Here is a 24,789-nt window from a genome sequence, read left to right on the forward strand (position 1 = left end):
TCCCCAAATGCTTTTCTGAATGGTGTCACCATTTGGGATTGATTTATGGCACTTGGATTGGTCAGCGAGCCTGTGCTACGTCGCGGCTGAGGCTGGGAACCTGTTCTGCACTTGCATGTGTCATATCTAAAGGCAATATCATTTGCAAAGTCAAAACCGTTGAGAGCACACCTAGGGTACCCGTGGGAGCACCTGTGATGGGTAATGAATACAAACTCGCTTTCAGGCTTGCTCACGTGACAGAGTCTGGCACGATGATGAAGAGAAACGAGGACAGGCTACATCCCCTCTGTGCACATTCCAGTTAATTTCCCAGAAGCAAACACAAATGATGCAGGTTCCAAGCACAGAAGTGTCCAGGGTGACAAACATGAGTGGGCTTTTGTGTTTTGGAAGGGTGGGGGAAGGTAGCGAACGTGGAGTTTGGTTTTCCGTTTTTTTCCTGTAAGTGAATAGGAGCAAGAGGAAACTGCAAGGGCAGGAAATCCTTCGCCGTCTTAGGAACCTACTGCAAAGACAAGGTTTAACATGGGAAAGGTGTTTAGTACGCTAACAAATGCCATGTGATGTGGCTTTGGAGCGCTGACTGAACTGATAAAAGAAATCTGGGCCATCCTGCTGTGCTGAAGACCTCATGCTGTGCAGAGCAAAGGCAGCTAACATATTACAGAGCTTGATGAGGTTGGGGGGAGTGGATTGGCAACGAACTGCCAAGGTCTCTGAGGCTGTGAAAAGTGATGCGGTTTGATCCTGCCACCAGCTGGCTGGGTGATTTGAGTTAACCTTTGCCTTATCTTCTGTACCTCGAAAGAAGACAGTTTCTATTTGATTAATCACTTTGCAAATGTATTTGCAGAACCAAATATTGAATATATGCTGTGGCTGAGAATCTGAAACAATATTACATCAAGGGTCTTTGAAAGCTTACACACAATGATGGGCATTAAGGACTGAGGGCTGATAGAACTGGCTGTACAAGTGCACTGCCAACAAATGTTTTGGGGAGGACAGCACCGGCCGCATGGCCAGGCCACCATGTTTCCTGGCATCAAGCAGTGGGCAACTCTGCAAGATCCCTAGAAGGATCCTGATGGTGGGGACAACTCTATGCCTGTGTCTTACATAGACACCACATTTATGTTAAGTCTGTGCCGACTTCAGACATAGAAACACTTTAATCACCACTCCCTCGGAGCCAGAAGGGAAGGAAGGGAACTGAAGCAGACAGATGTCTGCAGAGAATAGTGAGTGGAGTTTTCACACTTGGTCAGCCCTCCCAAGTGGGCAGGTCGTTGTGGCTAGCTGATGCTAGATATGTTTAATTTAACAAGAGACCTTGAACTACTAATAAAAACAATTCTTAATGTTTCCTTTTAGGTTTATAATAAAACCCTACTGGAACCGAAAGGAAGTTACTTTATCTAAAGTAAAAGTAATTTCATATGCTTGCATTCATCCATCCCTCCCACCATCAATTCAACAAATATTTATTGAAATCATAAAAGCATGTCACTTTACAGAAATAATGTGAGAGATATATAAGTAAAATACATAATCAGTGACCTCATAAGGTGGTATTTTTAATTTTGTCTATGCCATGCTCTATTAAGTTATTACATTAATGGACATGGTTCCCTTTTTATGGACAGGGAAACCAATGAGGGCTGATAACTCTTTCCTTTCTAAGATCTCCAACCTTGACAGTACCTCTGCAGACCTTTATTTTTCCCTCCCTCTCTTCTCTCTTTCCTTTCCTTTCTTTCTTTTTCTTCTTTCTTCCTTCCTTCCTTCCTTCCTTTCTTTCTTTTTTCTTTTCCTCCCTCCCTCCCTTTCCTTTCTTTCTTTTCTTTCTTTCTTTCTTCCTTCCTTCCTCCCTTTCTTTCTTTCCTCTTTCTTTCTTTTCCTCCCTCCCTCCCTTCCATCCTTCCTTCCTCTCTTTCTCTCTTTCCTTGTAATCACAAGTTGACTTTATTCAACTGCAGAAATGATACTGAATGAAACTATATAAACCTTCTACTTGAATTTTTTCTCAGAGAAAAGAATCCTCACAAGGGGTAGAAAAGCCATTTCTGGGTTTATCCTAGGATTCCAAATTTCAAGAATTGAGACAGACAAGATTATAATCTCTATTTAATTTCCTAAAGTAGTCTAGTAATGGGCTTCCTTGGAGAATAAAGGCACAGTGTTGGCATCAACTTAGGGCAGAGGGGAAGGAGAACTCAAGGACTTGTCCTGAACCTCAGCTATTGTAGAACAAACTGCCCACTTACCCTTTCCGTCCTACACAACAGTAATTTGTATTTTGTAGGATCCTACAGATTAAACAAAAATGATTCAATGTACTGTATATTTGCTTAATCCTCAAGGCAACTCTGTAAGGTAGATGTTATTTCCATTTAAATAGGTGGGGATAGGCTCAACCACATTATCATTATTGGTTATTGACTATAGTGTTACACATTTCACAAAAAACTTTCATACACATATCACTCTGAACCTTTTATCCTTGTGATATAGATAAGATATACAGCTATAACCCTCAGTTTATGAGATGTGAAGGAAGGTTCAGATAGCTAGTAGAAGGTGCAGCTGGACATTGGCAGGGCCTGAAAAAACAGAAGAGTACCCATCATCCCATCATCACATTGTCCAATGACAAAGATGAGTTGGGGTGATGGTGGTGAGGGATGGCTCCAGGGCTGGGTCATTCATGAGCACAGATGATATGGCAAGTCTTTGGCTATTCCAGACATAGGAGTAATTCTAATTTCATCTTCTTGGAGCAGCAACAGAAAGAGGAAAAGGATCTTGGAAGTGAAATAAACATCTGCATAGGATGGTGGGTGGTAATTCCCCAAGCTTTTTAAGTTCTCCTAAATAGGACTACCAAATAAAATACAGGATCCCCATATAGCTCATGCAATACTGGGGGGATGCTTATACTAAAAAATATTTGTTGTTTATCTGAAATTCAAATTTAACTGTGTATCCCATATTTTTATTGGTTAAATATGGCAGCCCTATTCCTAAGGGAAGGGTAATTCAATCTTATGCCCCTTGCTCTCATCACCATAAAGCATCTGTACAATGGTGACAATAATCTACCAATGGCAATTGTGATTGGAGACCTCAACTGAGATAACTTCTTATTATTTCTGACTTGAGCAGCCTAATGTCAGCGTTGCAGTAAATTTAAATATTTCCATAGCTTTTGAATTTGGAAGATCATGCATTACACAATTGTTAGTGAAGTCTGGTTTCTGGCACTGAACTAACAATGTGGTCCATACTGTACCTCTGTAGTACAACTCTCCCCAGATGACACTGGACAGAGAATCCCACACACAGTCCTCACACCACGCTTTCCTCATCCCATTCTTGAGTAGAAGAGTCACTTACTTGTATGGGATGTGTTTGCTGCCATTGACGAGAGCCAGGATGACATTGCCCAGAGCAGACAGTGAGAGGCACAGCCCTGAGCCTCCTTCCCGATTTTTGCTAAGAGCTTTCACACAGCTGCCAAGATCAATAAGGTGCAGGCGGCTGCGGCCTCCAGACACTGTCACAGGAGAGAAGATAAGAGAAGAAAGAAGTGGTTAAGTTCTGGCAAACACTCATCTGTCCTTCATATAGCTCCTTGGGAAATCTGATGGGAAAAAAGAGGAAATAAAAGGTTGAAGTTCATGGCCTAGTAGGAAACCCTTACAAAATTATGCAGGGGTAACAAATAGCATGGTCCTCTTAAATTCTGTCCACCACACATCACTGATCTTCTAAAACCTACTGATATTCCTACTATAAATAAATGAATAATTCATGTAGGCTAAATTAGATGAAATTTCACAGAGAAGGTAAATGTCTACATTTACCTTCATCTTCTGTGTGTAGCAGAATTCTGAAATTGATCATATTAAAACATAAATAGCCCATAAGTGATTATCCGCTTTGGTTGACTGTCATAGAGACCGTGACCTAAAGCTCAGCCAAGAATCAGGTTGATAACCCAAAGTAAAACCAGGAAGAATTAATAACCAGGTGCAGAGTCAGGGAAGACCCAGGTATTTGCTGAGTATCTGCCAAGTGCCAGGTGCTGCACAAACAGTCTCATTCAGTTCCCCTGGGAAAATCACAAACTTGTTCATGAGAACTTCCACTTCTGGCCTAGATGAAGTAACAGGGACCAGATTTTTCCTCTTACCTGAGACAACCAAAAACTGAACGAAGTGTGTAAAACAACCGTTTGCAAGACACTAGACATCAAACAGCAAAAGACAGTGATCCTGGAGAGGTGGGAAGTAAGGGAGGTGAGTATTAGCCGTTTCCCAGCTTACTGCACTGAGAGAGTTTTCGGGCCACGGCTCAGAGAGAGGGAACTCGGGTGGAGCCTGGCAGACTCTCTGAACTGAGGAGCTAGAGCTGAGAGTCCAGGGAGGCCAAGGTAGCAACATTTCCAGGACAGAGTGCTGGAGAGGAGAGAATTCTGGAGATTTGTAGTAGGTCTCCTCAAGTATTCAACCTAGCACTGATCAGCACAGAGTGATGAAACTACCCATGGCTGGGGAACTAACCACTGGAAAAGATTAGAAGTAATAGTGCACAGGACTCACACAAGGCCAGGAATAGTGCTTGTTCTCAACAGCCAGACTAGAAAACCTCAAGATTCACAGGGCACTGGGTAGGGTACCCACAAGGGTCTGGCTTCAGTAGTCAGGAACACTTAGCCCTAGACTGAGAACTGACTGGGTTCCACCTTAACAAATCTTAAAAGTAAGGCCATAAAGGATCAAACTGTTTCTAAACAACTGCATCCCCAAACAAAGCTTAAACACATTTTAAAAATATAGAAATGTCCAGCACCCAATCAAAAATAACCAATCGAAAAGAAGCAAGAAAATGAGACCTATAATGAAGAGATCATTGAAACCAACCCAGAACTGACATAGATATTAGAATCAACAGAGAAGGACATTAAAACAGTTAGGATGGCATTTCAAACATTAAAAACGTTAAATAGGGACATGGAATGTATTAAAAAGATACAAATTGAATCTTTAGAGATAAAAATATATTGTGTGAGATGAAAAATACACTGGCTGGGATTAACAGGGTATTAGACACTGCAAAAGGAAAGATTGGTGAATTTGACAATATAGCAATAAAAACGATCCAAGATAAAGTACAGAGAGAAAATTTTAAAACAAACAACCAAAAACTGATTTTAAAAAACAGCTATAGGAGTACTTCAAGTGTGTTAATATGTGTGCAATTGAAGTCCCTGAAGGGAAAGAGACAGAGGGTGGTGCAGATAAAATATTTAAAGAAATAGTGGTCAATACTGTCCCCAATTTAATGAAAACTATAAGCCCACAGATCCAAGAAGCTCAATGACCCCTAGCTCAAGAAACATGAAGAAAACTACACTAAAGCAGATAACAATTAAATGGGTTAAAACTAGTGATGATGAAAAAAATCTTGAAAATAGCCAGAGGAAAAAAATTATGTTACATGTAAAGTAACAAAGATAAGATGATGAAGACTTCCGGGGAAGATGGCGGAAGAGTAAGACGCGGAGATCACCTTCCTCCCCACAGATACACCAGAAATACAGCTACACGTGGAACAACTACAGAACACCTACTGAACACTGGCAGAAGACCTCAGACCTCCCAAAAGGCAAGAAACTCCCCACGTACCTGGGTAGGGCAAAGCGGAGAGATTCCCGCACAGAGGATCGGTGCCAACCGGCTCACCAGCCCGAGAGGCTTGTCTGCTCACCTGCCGTGGCAGGCGGCGCTGGGAGCTGAGGTTCGGGCTTCACTCGGAGCGCAGGGAGAGGACTGGGGCTGGCAGCGTGAACACAGCCTGAAGGGGCTAATGCGCCACCGCTAGCTGGGAGGGAGTCCGGGGAAAAGTCTGGAGCTGCCGAAGAGGCAAGAGACTTTTTCTTCCCTCTTTGTTTCCTGGTGCACGAGGAGAGGGGATTAAGAGTGCTGCTTAAAGGAGCTCCAGAGACGGGTGCGAGCCGCGGCTGAAACCACGGACTCCAGAGACGGGCGTGGGATGCTGGGGCTGCTGCCGCCGCCACGAGGCCTGTGTGCGAGCACAGGTCACTGTCAACGCCCCCGTTCTGGGGAGCCTGTGCAGCCCGTCACTGCCGGGGTCCCAGGATCCGGGGACGGCTTCCCTGGGAGAACGCACGGTGCGCCTCGGGCTGGTGCAATGTCACGCCGGCCTCTGCCGCCGCAGGCTCGCCCCGCACTCCGTGCCCCTCCCTCCCCACCCCGCCTGAGTGAGCCACAGTCCCCGAAGCAGCTACTCCTTTAACCCTGTCCTGTCTGAGCGAAGAACAGACGCCCTCCAGCGACCTACACAGAGAGGCGGGGCCAAATACAAAGCTGAGCCCCGGGAGTTGTGAGAACAAAGAAGAGAAAGGGAAATCTCTCCCAGCAGCCTCAGAAGCAGTGGACGAAAGCTCCACAATCAACTTGATGTACCCTGCATCTGTGGAACACATGAATAGACAACGAATTATCCCAAATTGAGGAGCCAGGAGTCAGTGCTGTGCCTCTGAAGTGGGAGAGCCAACTTCAGGACACGGGTCCACAAGAGACCTCCCAGCTCCACATAATATCAAATGGCGAAAATCTTCCAGAGATCTCCATCTCAACACCAGCACCCAGCTTCACTCAACGACCAGCAAGCTACAGTGCTGGACACCCTATGCAAAACAACTAGCAAGACAGGAACACAACGCCACCCATTAGCAGAGAGGCTGCCTAAAATCATAAAAAGTCTGCAGACACCCCAAAACACACCACCAGACGTGGACCTGCCCACCAGAAAGACAAGATCCAGCCTCATCCACCAGAACACAGGCACTAGTCCCCTCCACCAGGAAGCCTACACAACCCACTAAACCAACCTTAGCCACTGGGGACAGACACCAAAAACAATGGGAACTACGAACCTGCAGCCTGCAAAAAGGAGACCCCAAACACAGTAACATAAGCAAAATGAGAAGACAGAAAAACTCACAGCAGGAGAAGGAGCAAGATAAAAACCCATCAGACCTAACAAATGAAGAGGTAATAGGCAGTCTACCTGAAAAAGAATTCAGAATAATGATGGTAAAGATGATCCAAGATTCTATTTCCCAGATCCATAATCTTGGAAATAGAATAGACAAAATGCAAGAAACAGTTAACAAGGACCTAGAAGAACTAAAGATGAATCAAGCATCAATTAAAAACACAATACATGAAATAAAAAATACTCTAGATGGGATCAATAGCAGAATAACTGAGGCAGAAGAACGGATAAGTGAGGTGGATGATAAAATAGTGGAAATAACTGCTGCAGAGCAAAATAAAGAAAAAAGAATGAAAAGAACAGAGGCCAGTCTCAGAGACCTCTGGGACAACATTAAATGCACCAACATTCGAATTATAGGGGTTCCAGAAGAGGAAGAGAAAAAGAAAGGGACTGAGAAAATATTTGAAGAGATTATAGCTGAAAACTTCCCTAATATGGGAAAGGAAATAGTCAGTCAAGTCCAGGAGGCACAGAGAGTCCCATACAGGATAAATCCAAGGAGAAATACACCAAGACACATATTAATCAAACTGTCAAAAATTAAATACAAAGAAAACATATTAAAAGCAGCAAGGGAAAAACAACAAATAACACACAAGGGAATCCCCATCAGGATAACAGCTGATCTCTCAGCAGAAACTCTACAAGCCAGAAGGGAGTGGCAGGACATAATTAAAGTGATGAAGGAGAAAAACCTGCAACCAAGATTACTCTACCCAGCAAGGATCTCATTCAGAATTGATGGAGAAATTAAAACGTTTACAGACAAGCAAAAGCTGAGAGAGTTCAGCACCACCAAACCAGCTTTACAACAAATGCTAAAGGAACTTCTCTAGGCAAGAAACACAACAGAAGGAAAAGACCTACAATAACAAACCCAAAACAATTAAGAAAATGGGAATAGGAACATACATATCGATAATTACCTTAAATGTAAATGGACTAAATGCTCCCACCAAAAGACACAGATTGGCTGAATGGATACAAAAACAAGACCCATATATATGCTGTCTACAAGAGACCCACTTCACACCTAGAGACACATACAGACTGAAAGTAAGGGGATGGAAAAAGATATTCCACGCAAATGGAAACCAAAAGAAAGCTGGAGTAGCAATTCTCATATCAGAAAAAATAGATTTTAAAATAAAGACTACTAGTAGAGACAAAGAAGGACACTACATAATGATCAAGGGATCAACCCAAGAAAAAGATATAACAATTGTAAATATTTATGCACCCAACATAGGAGCACCTCAGTACATAAGGCAAATACTAACAGCCATAAAAGGGGAAATCGACAGTAACACATTCATAGTAGGGGACTTTAACACCCAACTTTCACCAATGGACAGATCATCCAAAAGAAAATAAATAAGGAAACACAAGCTTTAAATGATGCATTAAACAAGATGGACTTAATGGATATTTATAGGACATTCCATCCAAAAACAACAGAATACACATTTTTCTCAAGTGCTCATGGAACATTCTCCAGGATAGATCATATCTTGGGTCACAAATCAAGCCTTGGTAAATTTAAGAAAATTGAAATTGTATCAAGTATCTTTTCCGACCACAATGCTATGAGACTAGATATCAATTACAGGAAAAGATCTGTAAAAAATACAAACACATGGAGGCTAAACAATACACGACTTAATAACGAAGTGGTCACTGAAGAAATCAAAGAGGAAATTAAAAAATACCTAGAAACAAATGACAATGGAGACAGGATGACCCAAAACCTATGGGATGCAACAAAAGCAGTTCTAAGAGGGAAGTTTAAAGCAATACAATCCCACCTTAAGAAACAGGAAACATCTCGAATAAACAACCTAACCTTGCACCTAAAGCAATTAGAGAAAGAAGAACAAAAACATCCCAAAGTTAGCAGAAGGAAAGAAATCATAAAGATCAGATCAGAAATAAATGAAAAAGAAAGGAAGGAAACGATAGCAAAGATCAATAAAACTAAAAGCTGGTTCTTTGAGAAGATAAACAAAATTGATAAACCATTAGCCAGACTCATCAAGGAAAAAAGGGAGAAGACTCAAATCAATAGAATTAGAAATGAAAAAGGAGAAGTAACAACGGACACTGCAGAAATACAAAAGATCATGAGAGATTACTACAAGCAACTCTGTGCCAATAAAATGGACAACCTGGAAGAAATGGACAAATTCTTAGAAATGCACAACCTGCCAAGACTGAATCAGGAAGAAATAGAAAATATGAACAGACCAATCACAAGCACTGAAATTGAAACTGTGTGCAAAAATCTTCCAACAAACAAAGGCCCAGTACCAGATGGCTTCACAGGCCAATTCTATCAAATATTTAGAGAAGAGCTAACACCTATCCTCCTCAAACTCTTCCAAAATATAGCAGAGGGAGGAACACTCCCAAACTCATTCTATGAGGCCACCATCACCTTGATACCAAAACCAGACAAGGATGTCACAAAGAAAGAAAACTACAGGCAAATATCACTGATGAACATAGATGCAAAAATCCTCAAGAAAATACTAGCAAACAGAATCCAACAGCACATTAAAAGGATCATACACCATGATCAAGTGGGGTTTATTCCAGGAACGCAAGGATTCTTCAATATATGCAAATCAATCAACGTGATACACCATATTAACAAATTGAAGGAGAAAAACCATATGATCATCTCAATAGATGCAGAGAAACGTTCAACAAAATTCAACAACCATTTATGATAAAAACCCTGCAGAAAGTAGGCATAGAGGGAACTTTCCTCAACATAATAAAGGCCATATATGACAAACCCACAGCCAGCATCGTCCTCAATGGTGAAAAACTGAAACCATTTCCACTAAGATCAGGAACAAGACAAGGTTGCCCACTCTCACCACTCTTATTCAACATAGTTTTGGAAGTTTTAGCCACAGCAATCAGAGAAGAAAAGGAAATAAAAGGAATCCAAATCGGAAAAGAAGAAGTAAAGCTGTCACTGTTTGCATATGACATGATACTATACATAGAGAATCCTAAAGATGCTACCAGAAAACTACTAGAGCTAATCAATGAATTTGGTAAAGTTGCCAGGTACAAAATTAATGCACAGAAATCTCTGGCATTCCTATATACTAATGATGAAAAATCTGAAAGTGAAATCAAGAAAACACTCCCATTTACCATTGCAACAAAAAGAATAAAATATCTAGGAATAAACCTACCTAAGGAGACAAAAGACCTGTATGCAGAAAATTATAAGACACTGATGAAAGAAATTAAAGATGATACAAATAGATGGGGAGATATACCATGTTCTTGGATTGGAAGAATCAACATTGTGAAAATGACTCTACTACCCAAAGCAATCTACAGATTCAATGCAATCCCTATCAAAGTACCACTGGCATTTTTCACAGAACTAGAACAAAAATTTCAGAATTTGTATGGAAACACAAAAGACCCCGAATAGCCAAAGCAATCTTGAGAACGAAAAATGGAGCTGGAGGAATCAGGCTCCCTGACTTCAGACTATACTACAAAGCTACAGTAATCAAGACCGTATGGTACTGGCACAAAAACAGAAAGATAGATCAATGGAACAAGATAGAAAGCCCAGAGATAAACCCACGTACATATGGTCACCTTATCTTTGATAAAGGAGGCAGGAATATACAGTGGAGAAAGGACAGTCTCTTCAATAAATGGTGCTGGGAAAACTGGACAGGGACATGTAAAAGTATGAGATTAGATCACTCCCTAACACCATACACAAAAATAAGCTCAAAATGGATTAAAGACCTAAATGTAAGGCCAGACACTATCAAACTCTTAGAGGAAAACATAGGCAGAACACTCTATAACATAAATCACAGCAAGATCCTTTTTGACCCACCTCCTAGAGAAATGGAAATAAAGACAAAAATAAACACATGGGACCTAATGAAACTTAAAAGCTTTTGCACAGCAAAGGAAACCATAAACAAGACAAAAAGACAACCCTTAGAATGGGAGAAAATATTTGCAAATGAAGCAACTAACAAAGGATTAATCTCCAAAATTTATAAGCAGCTCATGCAGTTCAATAACAAAAAAACGAACAACCTAATCCAAAAATGGGCAGAAGACCTAAACAGACATTTCTCCACAGAAGATATACAGACTCCCAACAAACACATGAAAGAATGCTCAACATCTTTAATCATTAGAGAAATGCAAATCAAACCTACAATGAGATATCATCTCACACCAGTCAGAATGGCCATCATCAAAAAATCTAGAAACAGTATATGCTGGAGAAGGTGTGGAAAAAAGAGAACACTCTTGCACTGCTGGTGGGAATGTGAATTGGTACAGCCACAATGGAGAACAGTATGGAGGTTCCTTAAAAAACTACAAATAGAACTATCATATGACCCAGCAATCCCACTACTGGTCATATACCCTGAGAAAACCATAATTCAAAAAGAGTCATGTACCAAAATGTTCATAGCAGCCCTATTTACAATAGCCTGGAGATGGAAACAACCTAAGTGTCCATCATCAGATGAATGGATAAAGAAGATGTGGCACATATATACAATGGAATATTACTCAGCCATAAAAAGAAACGAAATTGAGCTATTTGTAATGAGGTGGATGGACCTAGAGTCTGTCATACAGAGTGAAGTAAGTCAGAAAGAGAAAGAGAAATACTGTATGCTGACACATATACATGGAATTTAAGAAAAAATATGTCATGAAGAACATAGGGGCAAGACAGGAATAAAGACACAAACCTACTAGAGAATGGACTTGAGGATATGGGGAGGGGGAAGGGTAAGCTGTGACAAAGCGAAAGAGAGGCATGGACATATATACACTACCAAACGTAAGGTAGATAGCTAGTGGGAAGGAGCCACATAGCACAGGGAGATCAGCTCGGTGCTTTGTGACCGACTGGAGGGGTGGGATAGGGATGGTGGGAGGGAGACGCAAGAGGGAGGGGATATGGGAACATATGTATATGTATAACTGATTAATTTTGTTATAAAGCAGAAACTAACACACCATTGTTAAGCAATTATACTCCAATAAAGATGTAAAAAAATATAAGATGATGGCAGATTTCTTGGAAATAATACAAGTGAGAAGACAATGGAGCAACATTTTTAAAGTACTGAAAACTGCCAACCTAGACTTACACATCCAACCAGAATATCATTCTCAGATAAAAGGGAAATAAACACTCTTTCAGACTTAAAAAAGTGGAAAGAATTCATCACAAAGGATATACACAAAAGAATGAAGAGCTTTGGAAATGACAACTATGTGAATAAATATATGCTATCCTCCTCTTATTTAAATCTCCTTAAAAGCTAATTGACTGTTAAAGCTAAAATAACAACAATGTAACATGTGGGCTATAACGTATGCAAAATTAAAATGTTTGACAACAATAATACAAAGGTTAGGAGTGGAGAAATGAAAGTACTCTATTGTAAGGTTCTTATTCTAGACATGAAGTGGTATAATATCACTTAAAAGTAGACTGTGATAACTTAAAGATGTATACAATAAATCCTACAGCAATCACTAAATAATAAAGAGTTACAACTAAAAAACCAACAAAGGATATAAAGTGAATCATTTACAGTGTTTAATAAATTCAAAAGAAAGCAAATAAAATAAAAAGGAGAACAAAGAACAGATGGGTTGAATAGAAAACATACAGAGAAACAATACTTCGGAACACACCATATGAAGAATCCCATTAAACGTAAGTTGTCTGAATACCCTTATTAGAAAGTAGATATTATCAGATTTGATAAAAAAGCAAGACTCTACTATATGCTGCCTATGAGAAGTGAACTTCAAATATAAAGAAACAATAGGTTGAAAATGTAAGTATGGAAAAGGCTATACCATGCAAACAGTAGCCATAAGAAAGCTGGGGGTGGCTATATCAATATCAAATAAAAGAGACTTAGGACAAAAAATATTACTAGAGGGAAAGAGAGACATTTTATAATGATAAAGGGCACAATTCATCAAGAGGTCATAACAATATAAGTGTTTATGTATGTAATAACAGAAGTTCAAATATGTGAAGTAAAATCTGATAGAATTGCAAGAATAAACAGGTAAGTCCAGAATTATAGTTGGAGATTTCAAATACCGCTTTCTCAATAATTGATATAATAAGTAGACAGAAAACCAGTAAGGACATAGAAGATTTGAACAACTATCAACCAATTCATTCTACTTGACATTTGTATAACACTCAACTCAACAACAGCAGAATACACATTCTTTTGAATTGCACACAGAACATTTAACAGGATAGACCATATTCTGGTACATAAAACAAGTCTAAATAAATTTTAAAGGATTCACATCATTCATACTATTTTTTTTGACACACTAGAGCTAAATTAGAAGTCAATCCAGAAAGATACCTGGAAAATCCCTCAATATTTTGAAACTCAACAGCACAGCTTCAAATAGCTTAGGGTCAAAGAAGAAACCAAAATGCAAATTAGAAAGTGTTTTTAAGTGAATGAAAATGAAAACACAACATATCCAAATTAGTAAGATGCCTTTAAAGAAGTACTTAGGAGGGAATTTATACCATTAAATGCCTATAACAGAAAACAAGAGGTCTCAAGTCAATTACCTCAGCTTCCATTTTAGTAAATTAGAAAAAGATGAGCAAATTAAAGACTAAATAGCAGAAAAGAAATAATTAATATAAAAGCAGAAATCAATGATATAAAAAATTTAAAAAACAACAGGGAAAACCAATGACATCCAAAGCTGGTTCTTCAAGATCAATAAAATTGATAAATCTCTAGCATGACTGATCAGCAAAGAAAGAGAGAAGACACAAATCACCAATGTCAAGAACAAAAGAGGTGGCCTCACTACAGTTTCTACAAATATAAAAAGGGCAATAAAGAAACATTACACCAGTAAATTAGACAACTTGGAAGAATGAACAAATTTCTTGAAGGATATAAAGTACCAAAGCTCATTCAAGAAGTAATAGATAATGTGAATAGCCCTACATCCATTAAAGAAATAGAATCTGTAGTTAACAACTTTTCCACAGGGAAAGCAGTGCCTTTAACTGCACCGGTGAATTCTATCACACATTCAAGGAAGAAATAATATCAATTCTACACAAATTCTTCCTGAAAATTAAATAGGAGAGACAACTTCCCAATTAATTCTATGAGGCCAGGATTACCCTGATACCAAAAACAAAGATATTACAAGAAAAAAAGTTGAAGACCAATATCCCTCATGAACAATGATGCAAAATTTCTAACCAAAATATTAGTGAACCATACTATAAAATTGTATCTAGGAACATATTAAAAGCATTTTATACCATGAGTAAGTGGGATTAATCTGAGGAATGCAAGGTTGGTTAACAAAAAATTGATCTATCATTATAATTTTAACAGATATTAACAAACCAAAAAGAAGAATGATTCTCTCAGTAGATGCAGACAAAGCATTTAACAAACTCCAGCATCCATTACTGATAAAATGCTCGGCAAAAGATAAATTCAACGTGATATCCTCAGTTTGATAAAAAGTGTCTAGGAAAAACCTACAGCTAATAGCATTCTTAATGGTAGAAAACTAAATGCCTTCCAAGATCAGGAACAAGACAAGGATGTTCACTCTGACCATTTCAATTCAACATTGTACTGTAGGTTCTAGCCAGTTCAATAGGCAAGAAAAAGAAATAAAAGGTATCCAGATGGGAAAGAAATAAGTCAAACTGTCTTAATTGGCAGATTACATGATTATGTAGAAAATCTAATGGAATCCACAAAAAAGCAACTAGAACTAATAATTGAGTTTAGCAAGGTTGCAGGATACTAGATTAACAGACAGAGATCAACTGTATTTCTAAATACAACTTCTAAATACAATTTCCAGTAACAAACAACTGGAAATTGAAATTTTAAAATATCTTTTACAATAACATCAAAAATATTAAATACTTAAGAATAAATCTGACAAAAGATACATATACTGAAAACTACAAAACACACCCGAGAAAAATTAATAAAGACCTGAAAAAATAGAGAGATAAACTGTGTTCATTGGTTAGAAGACTCAATATTAAGATGTTAATTCTCTCCAAAGTGATCTATAGATTCAATGAAATCCCAATGAAAAATCCCAGCAGGCTTTTTTGGTAGAAAGTGATTTGACAAAATCAATTCAGAAGCTGACTCTAAAATTTATATGCAAATGCACAGGAGCTAGAATAGCCAAAACAACTTTATAAACTAAGCACCAAGTTGGAAGGCTAACAGTATCTTTTTTTTTTTAACATCTTTATTGGCGTGTAATTGCTTTACAATGTTCTGTTAGTTTCTGCTGTATAACAAAGTGAATCAGCTATATGTATACATATATACCCATATCCCCTCCCTCTTGCACCTCCCTCCTACCCTCCCTATGCCACCCCTCTAGGTGGTCACAAAGCACCAAGCAGACTTCCCCGTGTGATGCAGCTGCTTCCCACTAGCTAGCTATTTTACATTTGGTAGTGTATATATGTCAATGCTACTCTCTCACTTCATCCCAGCTTACCCTTCCCCCTCCCTGTGTCCTCAAGTCCATTCTTTACGTCTGTGCCTTTATTCCTGTCCTGCCCCTAGGTTCATCAGAACCTTTTTTTTTTTTTTTTAGATTCCATATATATGTGTTAGCATACAGTATTTGTTTTTCTCTTTCGGACTTACTTCACTCTGTATGACAGACTCTAGGTCCATCCACCTCACTACAAATAACTCAGTTTTGTTTCTTTTTACAGCTGAGTAATATTCCATTGTATATATGTGCCACATCTTCTTTACCCATTTATCTGTTGATGGACTCAGGTTGCTTCCATGTCCTGGCTATTGTAAATAGTGCTGCAACAAACATTGTGGTACATGACTCTTTTTGAATTATGGTTTTCTCATACTGTTATGGCTAACAGTATCTTAAAACTTACTATAAAGCCACCATAATCAAGACAATGTGGTATTGGTGTAAAGATTAAAAAAATAGATCAATGGAGTAGAATAGAGAGTCCAGAAATAAACCCGCATAAATATGGACAATTTTTGACAAAGTTGAGAAGGTAATTTAGTATAGATAGGATAGTTTCTACAACAAATGGTATATCCATATAAAAAAAACTTTAATGCATAAAAATATATACAAATTAACTAAAAATGGATCAAAGACCTAAATGTAAAATATAAAATTATAAAACTTAAGAAGAAAGCATAATATGACACATTTTTGATCTTGAGTTAGGCACACATTTCTTAGATATGATACCAAAAACGTGATTCATAAAAGACACATAGATAAATTGAACTTCATTAACCTTGAATATTCATAGTTTTCAAAATACACTGTTAAGAGAGTAAAAAGATAAGCCACAGACTGGGAGAAAGTATTTGCAAATCATATATCTGATAAAGGACTTATAACCAGAGTATATAAAGAACTCTCAAAACTTAACTGTAAGACAAAAAACAATTTTCTAAAGGGCAAGACACCTCACCAAAGATGTACGGATGTCAAATATGGACATGAAAAGATGCTAAACATCACTGGTCATTAATGAAATGCAAATTAAAACCACAGTGAGATATGACTTCATATCTATTATATAAAAGGCTAAAAATGAAAAGACTGACCATACTAAGTGTTGGTGAGGATGTGGAGGAACTGGAATGCTCATGTACTGCTAGTGGGAATATAAAATGGTGTAGTCATCTTGGGGAACAGTTTGGCAGTTTCTTAAAAAGTGATAAATTCATCTATGGTCCAACTATTCCAGTTCGTCTAGGTACTCACCCCAAAGAAAAGGAAATATATGTCCATATAAAGATTTGTACATGAATGTGTATGGTACTTTTATTTGTAATACCCAAATTGGAAATAAAACAAACGTCCATCAGCACATGAATAGACAGGCAAACTGTGGTCATCCAGACAATGGATTACTACTTAGAAATATAAATAAATGAACTATTGATACATGCAACAAAGTAAATCTCAAAATAATTATGCTAAGTGAAAGAAGCTACTCAAAATAGTACAGACTGTGTGATAGAATTCCATTTATATAAAATTCTAGGAAATGCAAACTAATGTATGGGAACTGAAGCCGAGTTCAGTGGTGGTTACTTGGGTATGGGGAGAGGGAAGGAAAAGGAGCTAGAGGGAGTGATTTCAAAAGGTCCCAAAGAAACTTTTGGGGGTGATGAATATGTTCAACATCTTGATTGCATGGGTATATACATATGACAAAACTTATCAAATTATATACTTTAAGTATGTGTGGATTATTGTATCTCAGTATATCTCATTAAAGCTATTAAAAAAAAGAAAAAGGAAATGTGCCCAAGATCATGCTGTCACTGGTAGAGCTAGGATTCAGAGTTTTAAGACATGTGCTCTTCATCCTACACCATGTGGCCTCAGCCAGTTCTGGGGACAGCAGGAGCTACGAGCTGCCTTTTTGTCCCAGGCCCCACTGGCTGAGGGGAGTGTGGCCCTCAGCACATCACCCGAGCTCCTGGATCATCTCCCTTTCCTGCCCCCACTCTCCAGGCAGCAGCAGACTCCTACTTCTCAGGCCTCTGGAATCCTACCTTTCCAGGGTGACCCAGACCACACCATCAGAACTGGCCCACCTCCTATTGCTCTAGGACAGCCACTAATCCCTCTGCTTTCTACTCTGCATGGAAGGAAAACAGCAAAGTTAGAAATGGTGACTTCCCAAAGCTGTTGGAGAAGCCAGGTCACCTGGGACAAGGTGGAAAAGGGGTTGGCTGAGAAGGCTGATGCAGGGGGTGGGATGAGGGTGTGTCTGGGTTCTGGTGGGTGTGCAAGGAGCATGTGGGCAGTGTCTGGAAGCTCACACATCTGTAGGCAGAGTCCACAGGACAGTGCTGATGCAGGAGAGCAAGGAAAATGTCTGGGAAACACTGACCTGACCCCAACCTTGTCTCTGCCCATCCCACCCTCAACTTCCACATCTAGTACTGAGAAAAACAGTGATGAAGGTTTACAGAAAGCACAACATTTCATTGCAGGCCCTCCAGTGACTCGTACACCTGTGGCAAAGAACTTTCCACATTAAGGATGTTATATTTTGTTTACCTCCAACTATTCCTCAATAAAAATCCCTAAAAGGGTGAGAGACCTTCAAGATGGCAGAGGAGTAAGACGTGGAGATCACCTTCCTCCCCACAAATACATCAGAAATACATCTACATGTGGGACAACTCCTACAGAACACCTACTGAATGCTGGCAGAAGACATCAGACATCCCCAAAGGGAAGAAACTCCCCCACGTACCTGGGTAGGGCAAAAGAAAAAAGAAAAAACAGAGACAAAAGAATAAGGATGGGACCTGCACCTCTGGGAGGGAGCTGTGAAGGAGGAAAAGTTTCCACACACTAGGAAGCCCCTTCACTGGCAGAGATGGCAGGGGGGAAGCTTTGGAGCCATAGAGGAGAGTGCAGCAACAGGGTTGCAGAGGGCAAAGTGGAGAGATTCCAGCACAGAGGATCCCTGCCGATCAGCACTCACCAGCCTGACAGGCTTGTCTGCTCACCCGCCGAGGCATGTCAGGGCTGGGAGCTGAGGGTCCAGCTTCGCAGGTCAGATCCCAGGGAGAGGACTGGGTTGGCTGCGTGAACGCAGCCTGAAGGGGGCTAGTGCACCACAGCTAGCTGGGAGGGAGTCCGGGGAAAAGGTCTGGAACCATCTATGAGGCAAGAGACCATTGTTTCGGGGTGCACGAGGAGAGGGGATTCAGAGCACCGCCTGAATCAGAGACGGGCGTGAGCCACGGCTATCAGCGCAGACACCAGAGACAGGCGTGAAACCCTAAGGCTGCTGCTGCAGCCACCAAGAAGCCTGTACGCAAGCACAGGTCACTATCCACACCTCCCCTCCTGGGAGCCTGTGCAGCCCGCCACTGCCAGGGTCCCGTGATCCAGGGACAACTTCTCTGGGAGAACACACAGCGCACCTCAGGCTGTTGCAACGTTATGGTGGCCTCTGCCGCTGCAGGCTGCCCCGCATTCCATACCCCTCCCTCTCAGAGGCCTGAGTGAGTCGGAGCCCCATAATCAGCTACTACTTTAACCCCTTCCTGTCTGGGCGGGGAACAGTCGCCCTCAGGCAACTTACACGCAGAGGCAGGGCCAAATACAAAGCTGAACCCAAGGAGATGTGCGAACAAAAAGAGAAAGGGAAATTTCTCCAGGCAGCCTCAGGAGCAGCAGATTAAATCTCTACAGTCTCAGGAGCAGCAGATTAAATCTCTACAGTCAACTTGATGTACCCTGCATCTGTGGAATAATTGAATAGATGACTAATCATCCCAAAATTGAGGCGGTGGACACTGGGGGTAACTGTAGAGTTGGGGTTTGCTGTCTGCATCTAATTTGTTTCTGGTTTTGTTTACCTTAGTTTAGTATTTAGAGTTTTATTATCATTGGTAAATTTGTTTATTGATTTGGTTGCTCTCTTCCTTTTTTTAAATATATATATATATATATTTTTTTTCCTTTTTCTCTTTTTGTGAGTGTGTATGTGTATGGTTCTTTGTGCGATTTTATCTGTATAGCTTTGCTTTTACCATTTGTCCCAGGGCTCTGTCTGGCTGGTTTTTGGGGGGTACTTTTTGTATAATTTTTAGCACTTGTTATCATTGGTAGATTTGTTTTTTGGTTTGGTTGCTCTCTTCTTTCTTTCTTCTTTTTTTTATTACTTTTTAATTTTTTTATTTTAAATACTTTTTCAATTTTTTATTTCAATAACTTTATTTTATTTTTCTTTCTTTCTTTCTTTCTTTCTATCTTTTCTTCTGAGCCATGTGGCTGACAGGGTCTTGGTGCTCTGGCCGGTGTCAGGCCTGTGCCTCTGAGGTGGGACAGCTGGGTTGAGGACATTGGTCCACCAGAGACCTCCCAGATCCATGAAATATCAAATGGTGAAAGCTCTCCCAGAGATCTCCATCTAAACACTAAGACTCAGCTCCACTCAACAACCAGCAAGCTACAGTGCTGGACACCCTATGCCAAACAACTAGCAAGACAGGAACACAACCCCACCCATTAGCAGAGATGCTACCTAAAGTCATAATAAGTTCACAGACACCCCAAACACACAACCGGATACAGTCCTGCCCACTAGAAAGACAAGATCCAGCCTCATCCACCAGAACACAGGCACTAGTCCCCTCCACCAGGAAGCCTACTCAACCCACTGAACCAACCTTAGCCACTGGGGACAGACACCAAAAACAACGGGAACAACGAACCTGCAGCCTGTGAAAAGGAGACCCCAAACACAGTAAGTTAAGCAAAATGAGAAGACAGAGAAACACACAGCAGATGAAGGAGCAAGGTAAAAACCCACCAGACCAAACAAATGAAGAGGAAATAGACCTGAAAAAGAATTCAGAGTAATGACAGTAAAGAGGATCCAAAATCTTGGAAATAGAATGGAGAAAATACAAGAAACGTTTAACAAGGACCTAGAAGAACTAAAGAGCAAACAAACAATGATGAACAACACAAAAAATGAAATGAAAAATTCTCTAGAAGGAATCAATAGCAGAATAACTGAGGCAGAAGAATGGATACATGACCTGGAAGATAAAATAGTGGAAATAACTACTGCAGAGCAGAATAAAGAAAAAAGAATGAAAAGAATTGAGGACAGTCTCAGAGACCTCTGGGACAACATTAAACGGATCAACATTCAAATTATAGCGGTCCCAGAAGAAGAAGAGAAAAAGAAAGGGACTGAGAAAATATTTCAAGAGATTATGGTTGAAAACTTCCCTAATATGGGAAAGGAAATAGTTAATAAAGTCCAGAAAGTGCAAAGAGTCCCATACACGATAAATCCAAGGAGAAACATGCCAAGACACATATTAATCAAACTATCAAAAAATAAACACAAAGAAAAAATATTAAAAGCAGCAAGGAAAATACAACAAATAAGATATAAGGGAATCCCCATAAGGTTAACAGCTGATATTTCAGCAGAAACTCTGCAAGCCAGAAGGGAGTGGCAGGACATATTTAAAGTGATGACACAGAAAAACCTACAACCAAGATAACTCTACCCAGCAAGGATCTAATTATGATTTGACAGAGAAATTAAAACCTTTACATACAAGCAAAAGCTAAGAGAATTTAGCACCACCAAACCAGCTTTACAAAAAATGTTAAGGAACTTCTCCAGGCAGGATACACAAGAGAAGGAAAAGACCTACAATAACAAACCCAAAACAATTCAGAAAATGGTAATAGGAGCATACATATCGATAACTACCTTAAATGTAAAAAGATTAAGTGCTCCAACCAAAAGAGATAGACTGGCTGAATGGATACAGAAACAAGACCCATATATATGCTGTCTACAAGAGACCCACTTCAGACCTAGGGACACATACAGACTGAAAGTGAGGGGATAGAAAAAGATATTCCATGCAAATGGAAATCAAAAGAAAGCTGGAGTAGCAGTTCTTATATCAGACAAAATAGATTTTAAAATAAAGACTATTACAAGAGACAAAAAGGACACTACATAATGATCAGGGATCAACCCAAGAAAAAGATATAACAATTGTAAATATTTATGCACCCAACATAGAAGCACCTCAATACATAAAGTGAATGCTAACAGCCATAAGAGGGGAAATCGACAGTAACACAGTAATAGTAGGGGACTTTAACACCCCACTTTCACCAATGGACAGATCATCCAACAAGAAAATAAATAAGGAAACACAAGCTTTAAATGATACATTAAATAAGATGGACTTAATTGATATTTATAGGACATTCCATCCAAAACCAACAGAATACACTTTCTTCTCAGGTTCTCATGGAACATTCTCCAAGATAGATCATATCTTGGGTCACAAATCAAGCCTTAGTAAATTTAAGAAAATTGAAATCGTATCAAGTATCTTTTCCGACCACAATGCTATGAGACTAGATATCAATTACAGGGAAAAAAAATCTGTAAAAAATACAAACACATGGAGGCTAAAGAATACACTACTAAATAACCAAGAGAGCACTGAAGAAATCAAAGAAGAAATCAGAAAATACCTAGAAACAAATGACAATGAAAACACGATGACTCAGAAGCTATGGGATGCAGCAAAAGCAGTTCTAAGAGGGAAGTTTATAGCAATATAATTCTACCTCAAGAAACAAGAAACATCTCAAATAAACAACCTAACCTTACACCTAAAGCAATCAGAGAAAGAAGAACAAAGAAACCCCATAGTAGAAGGAAAGAAATCATAAAGATCAGAAATAAATGAAAAAGAAATTAAGGAAAAGATAGCAAAGATCAATAAAACTAAAAGCTGGTTCTTTGAGAAGATAAACAAAATTGATAAAGAATTACCCAGCCTCATCACAAAAAAAAAGGGAGAAGACTCAAATCAATAGAATTAGAAATGTAAAAGGAGGAGTAACAACTAACACTGCAGAAATAGAAAGGATCACGAGCGATTACTACAAGCAACTATATGCAAATTCTTAGAAAAGCACAACCTTCTGAGACTGAGCCAGGAAGAAATAGAAAATATAAACTGACCAATCACAAGCACTGAAATTGTGAGTGTGATTAAAAACTTCCAACAAACAAAAGCCCAGTACCAGACGGCTTCACAGGTGAATTCTATCAAACATATAGAGAAGACCTAACACCTATCCTTCTCAAACTCTTCAAAAATACAGTAGAGGGAGGAACACTCCCAAACTCATTCTACGAGGCCACCATCACCCTGATACCAAAACCAGACAAGGATGTCACAAAGAAAGAAAACTACAGGCCAATATCACTGATGAACAAAGATGCAAAAATCCTCAACAAAATACTAGCAAACAGAATCCAACAGCACATTAAAAGGATCATACACCATGATCAAGTGGGGTTTATTCCAGGAATGCAAGGATTGTTCAATATATGCAAATCAATCAATGTGATACACCATATTAACAAAATTGAAGGAGAAAAACCATATGATCATCTCAATAAATGCAGAGAAAGCTTTTGAAAAAATTCAACACCGATTTATGACAAAATCCTTCCAGAAAGTAGGCATAGAGGGAACTTACCTCAACATAATAAAGGCCATATATACTTCCGGGTAAGATGGCGGAAGAGTAAGATGCGTAGATCACCTTCCTCCCCATGGATACACCAGAAATACAGCTACACGTGGAACAACTCCTACAGAACACCTACTGAATGCTGGCAGAAGACCCCAGACCTCCCAAAAGGCAAGAAACTCCCCACATACCTGGGTAGGGCAAAGCGGAGAGATTCCCGCACAGAGGATCGGTGCCGAGCGGCACTCACCAGCCCGAGAGGCTTGTCTGCTCGCCCGCCAGAGCGGGCGGCGCTGGAAGCTGAGGCTCGGGCTTCGGTCAGAGCGCAGGGAGAGGACTGGGGCTGGCGGCGAGAACTCAGCCTGAAGGGGGCTAATGTGCCACAGCTAGCCGGGAGGGAGTCCGGGAAAACTCTGGAGCTGCCGAAGAGGCAAGAGACTTTTTCTTCCCTCTTGGTTTCCTGGTGCGCAAGGAGAGGGGATTAAGAGCGCCGCTTAAAGGGGCTCCACAGACGGGCGCGAGTCACGACTGAAAGCGTGGAGCCCAGTGACGGGCGTGGGACGCTGGGGCTGCTGCTGCCGCCGCCAAGAAGCCTGTGTGCGAGCGCAGGTCACTGTCCACACCGCCCTTCCGGGAGCCTGTGCAGCCCGCCACTGCCGGGGTCCCAGGATCCAGGGGCGGCTTCCCTGGGAGAACGCACTGCGTGCCTCGGGCTGGTGCAACGTCAGGCCGAACTCTGCCGCTGCAGGCTCGCCCCGCACTCCGTGCCCCTCCCTCCCGCCCGGCCTGAGTGAGCCAGAGTCCCCGAAGAGGCTGCTCCTTTAACCCTGTCCTGTCTGAGCGAAGAACAGAAGCCCTCCGGCGACCTACACGCAGAGGCAGGGCCAAATTCAAAGCTGAGACCCAGGAGCTGTGAGAACAAAGAAGAGAAAGGGAAACCTCTCCCAGCAGCCTCAGAAGCAGCGGATTAAAGCTCCACAATCAACTTGATGTACCCTGCATCTGTGGAATACATGAATAGACAACAAATCATCCCAAATTGAGGAGCCAGGAGTCAGTGCTGTGCCTCTGAGGTGGGAGAGCCAACTTCAGGACACTGGTCCACAAGAGACCTCCCAGCTCCACATAATATCAAACGGCGAAAATCTTCCAGAGATCTCCATCTCAACACCAGCACCCAGCTTCACTCAACGACCAGCAAGCTACAGTGCTGGACACCCTATGCCAAACATCTAGCAAGACAGGAACACAACGCCACCCATTAGCAGAGAGGTGGTCTAAAATCATAAAAACTCGGCAGACACCCCAAAACACACCATCAGACGTGGACCTGCCCACCAGAAAGACAAGATCCAGCCTCATCCACCAGAACACAGGCACTAGTCCCCTCCACCAGGAAGCCTACACAACCCACTAAACCAACCTTAGCCACTGGGGACAGACACCAAAAACAATGGGAACTACGAACCTGCAGCCTGCAAAAAGGAGACCCCAAACACAGTAACATAAGCAAAATGAGAAGACAGAAAAACTCACAGCAGGAGAAGG

General features: G+C 40.5%; 1 protein-coding gene across 1 annotated transcript in view; it reads right to left on the minus strand.

Annotated features, from left to right (window-relative positions):
* KIF26B (kinesin family member 26B) overlaps positions 1 to 24,789 on the minus strand; it is a 504,702-nt gene that overhangs the window by 57,453 nt on the left and 422,460 nt on the right. The window contains exon 10 of the mRNA XM_082612029.1: positions 3,400 to 3,559. Within this exon, the coding sequence (XP_082468155.1) occupies positions 3,400 to 3,559 (160 nt within the window). The remainder of the gene's footprint in view (positions 1 to 3,399; positions 3,560 to 24,789) is intronic.

Source organism: Mesoplodon mirus (assembly GCF_964341445.2).
Source record: "Mesoplodon mirus genome assembly, chromosome: 3".
In the NCBI taxonomy this organism is placed as follows: Eukaryota; Metazoa; Chordata; class Mammalia; order Artiodactyla; family Ziphiidae; genus Mesoplodon; species Mesoplodon mirus.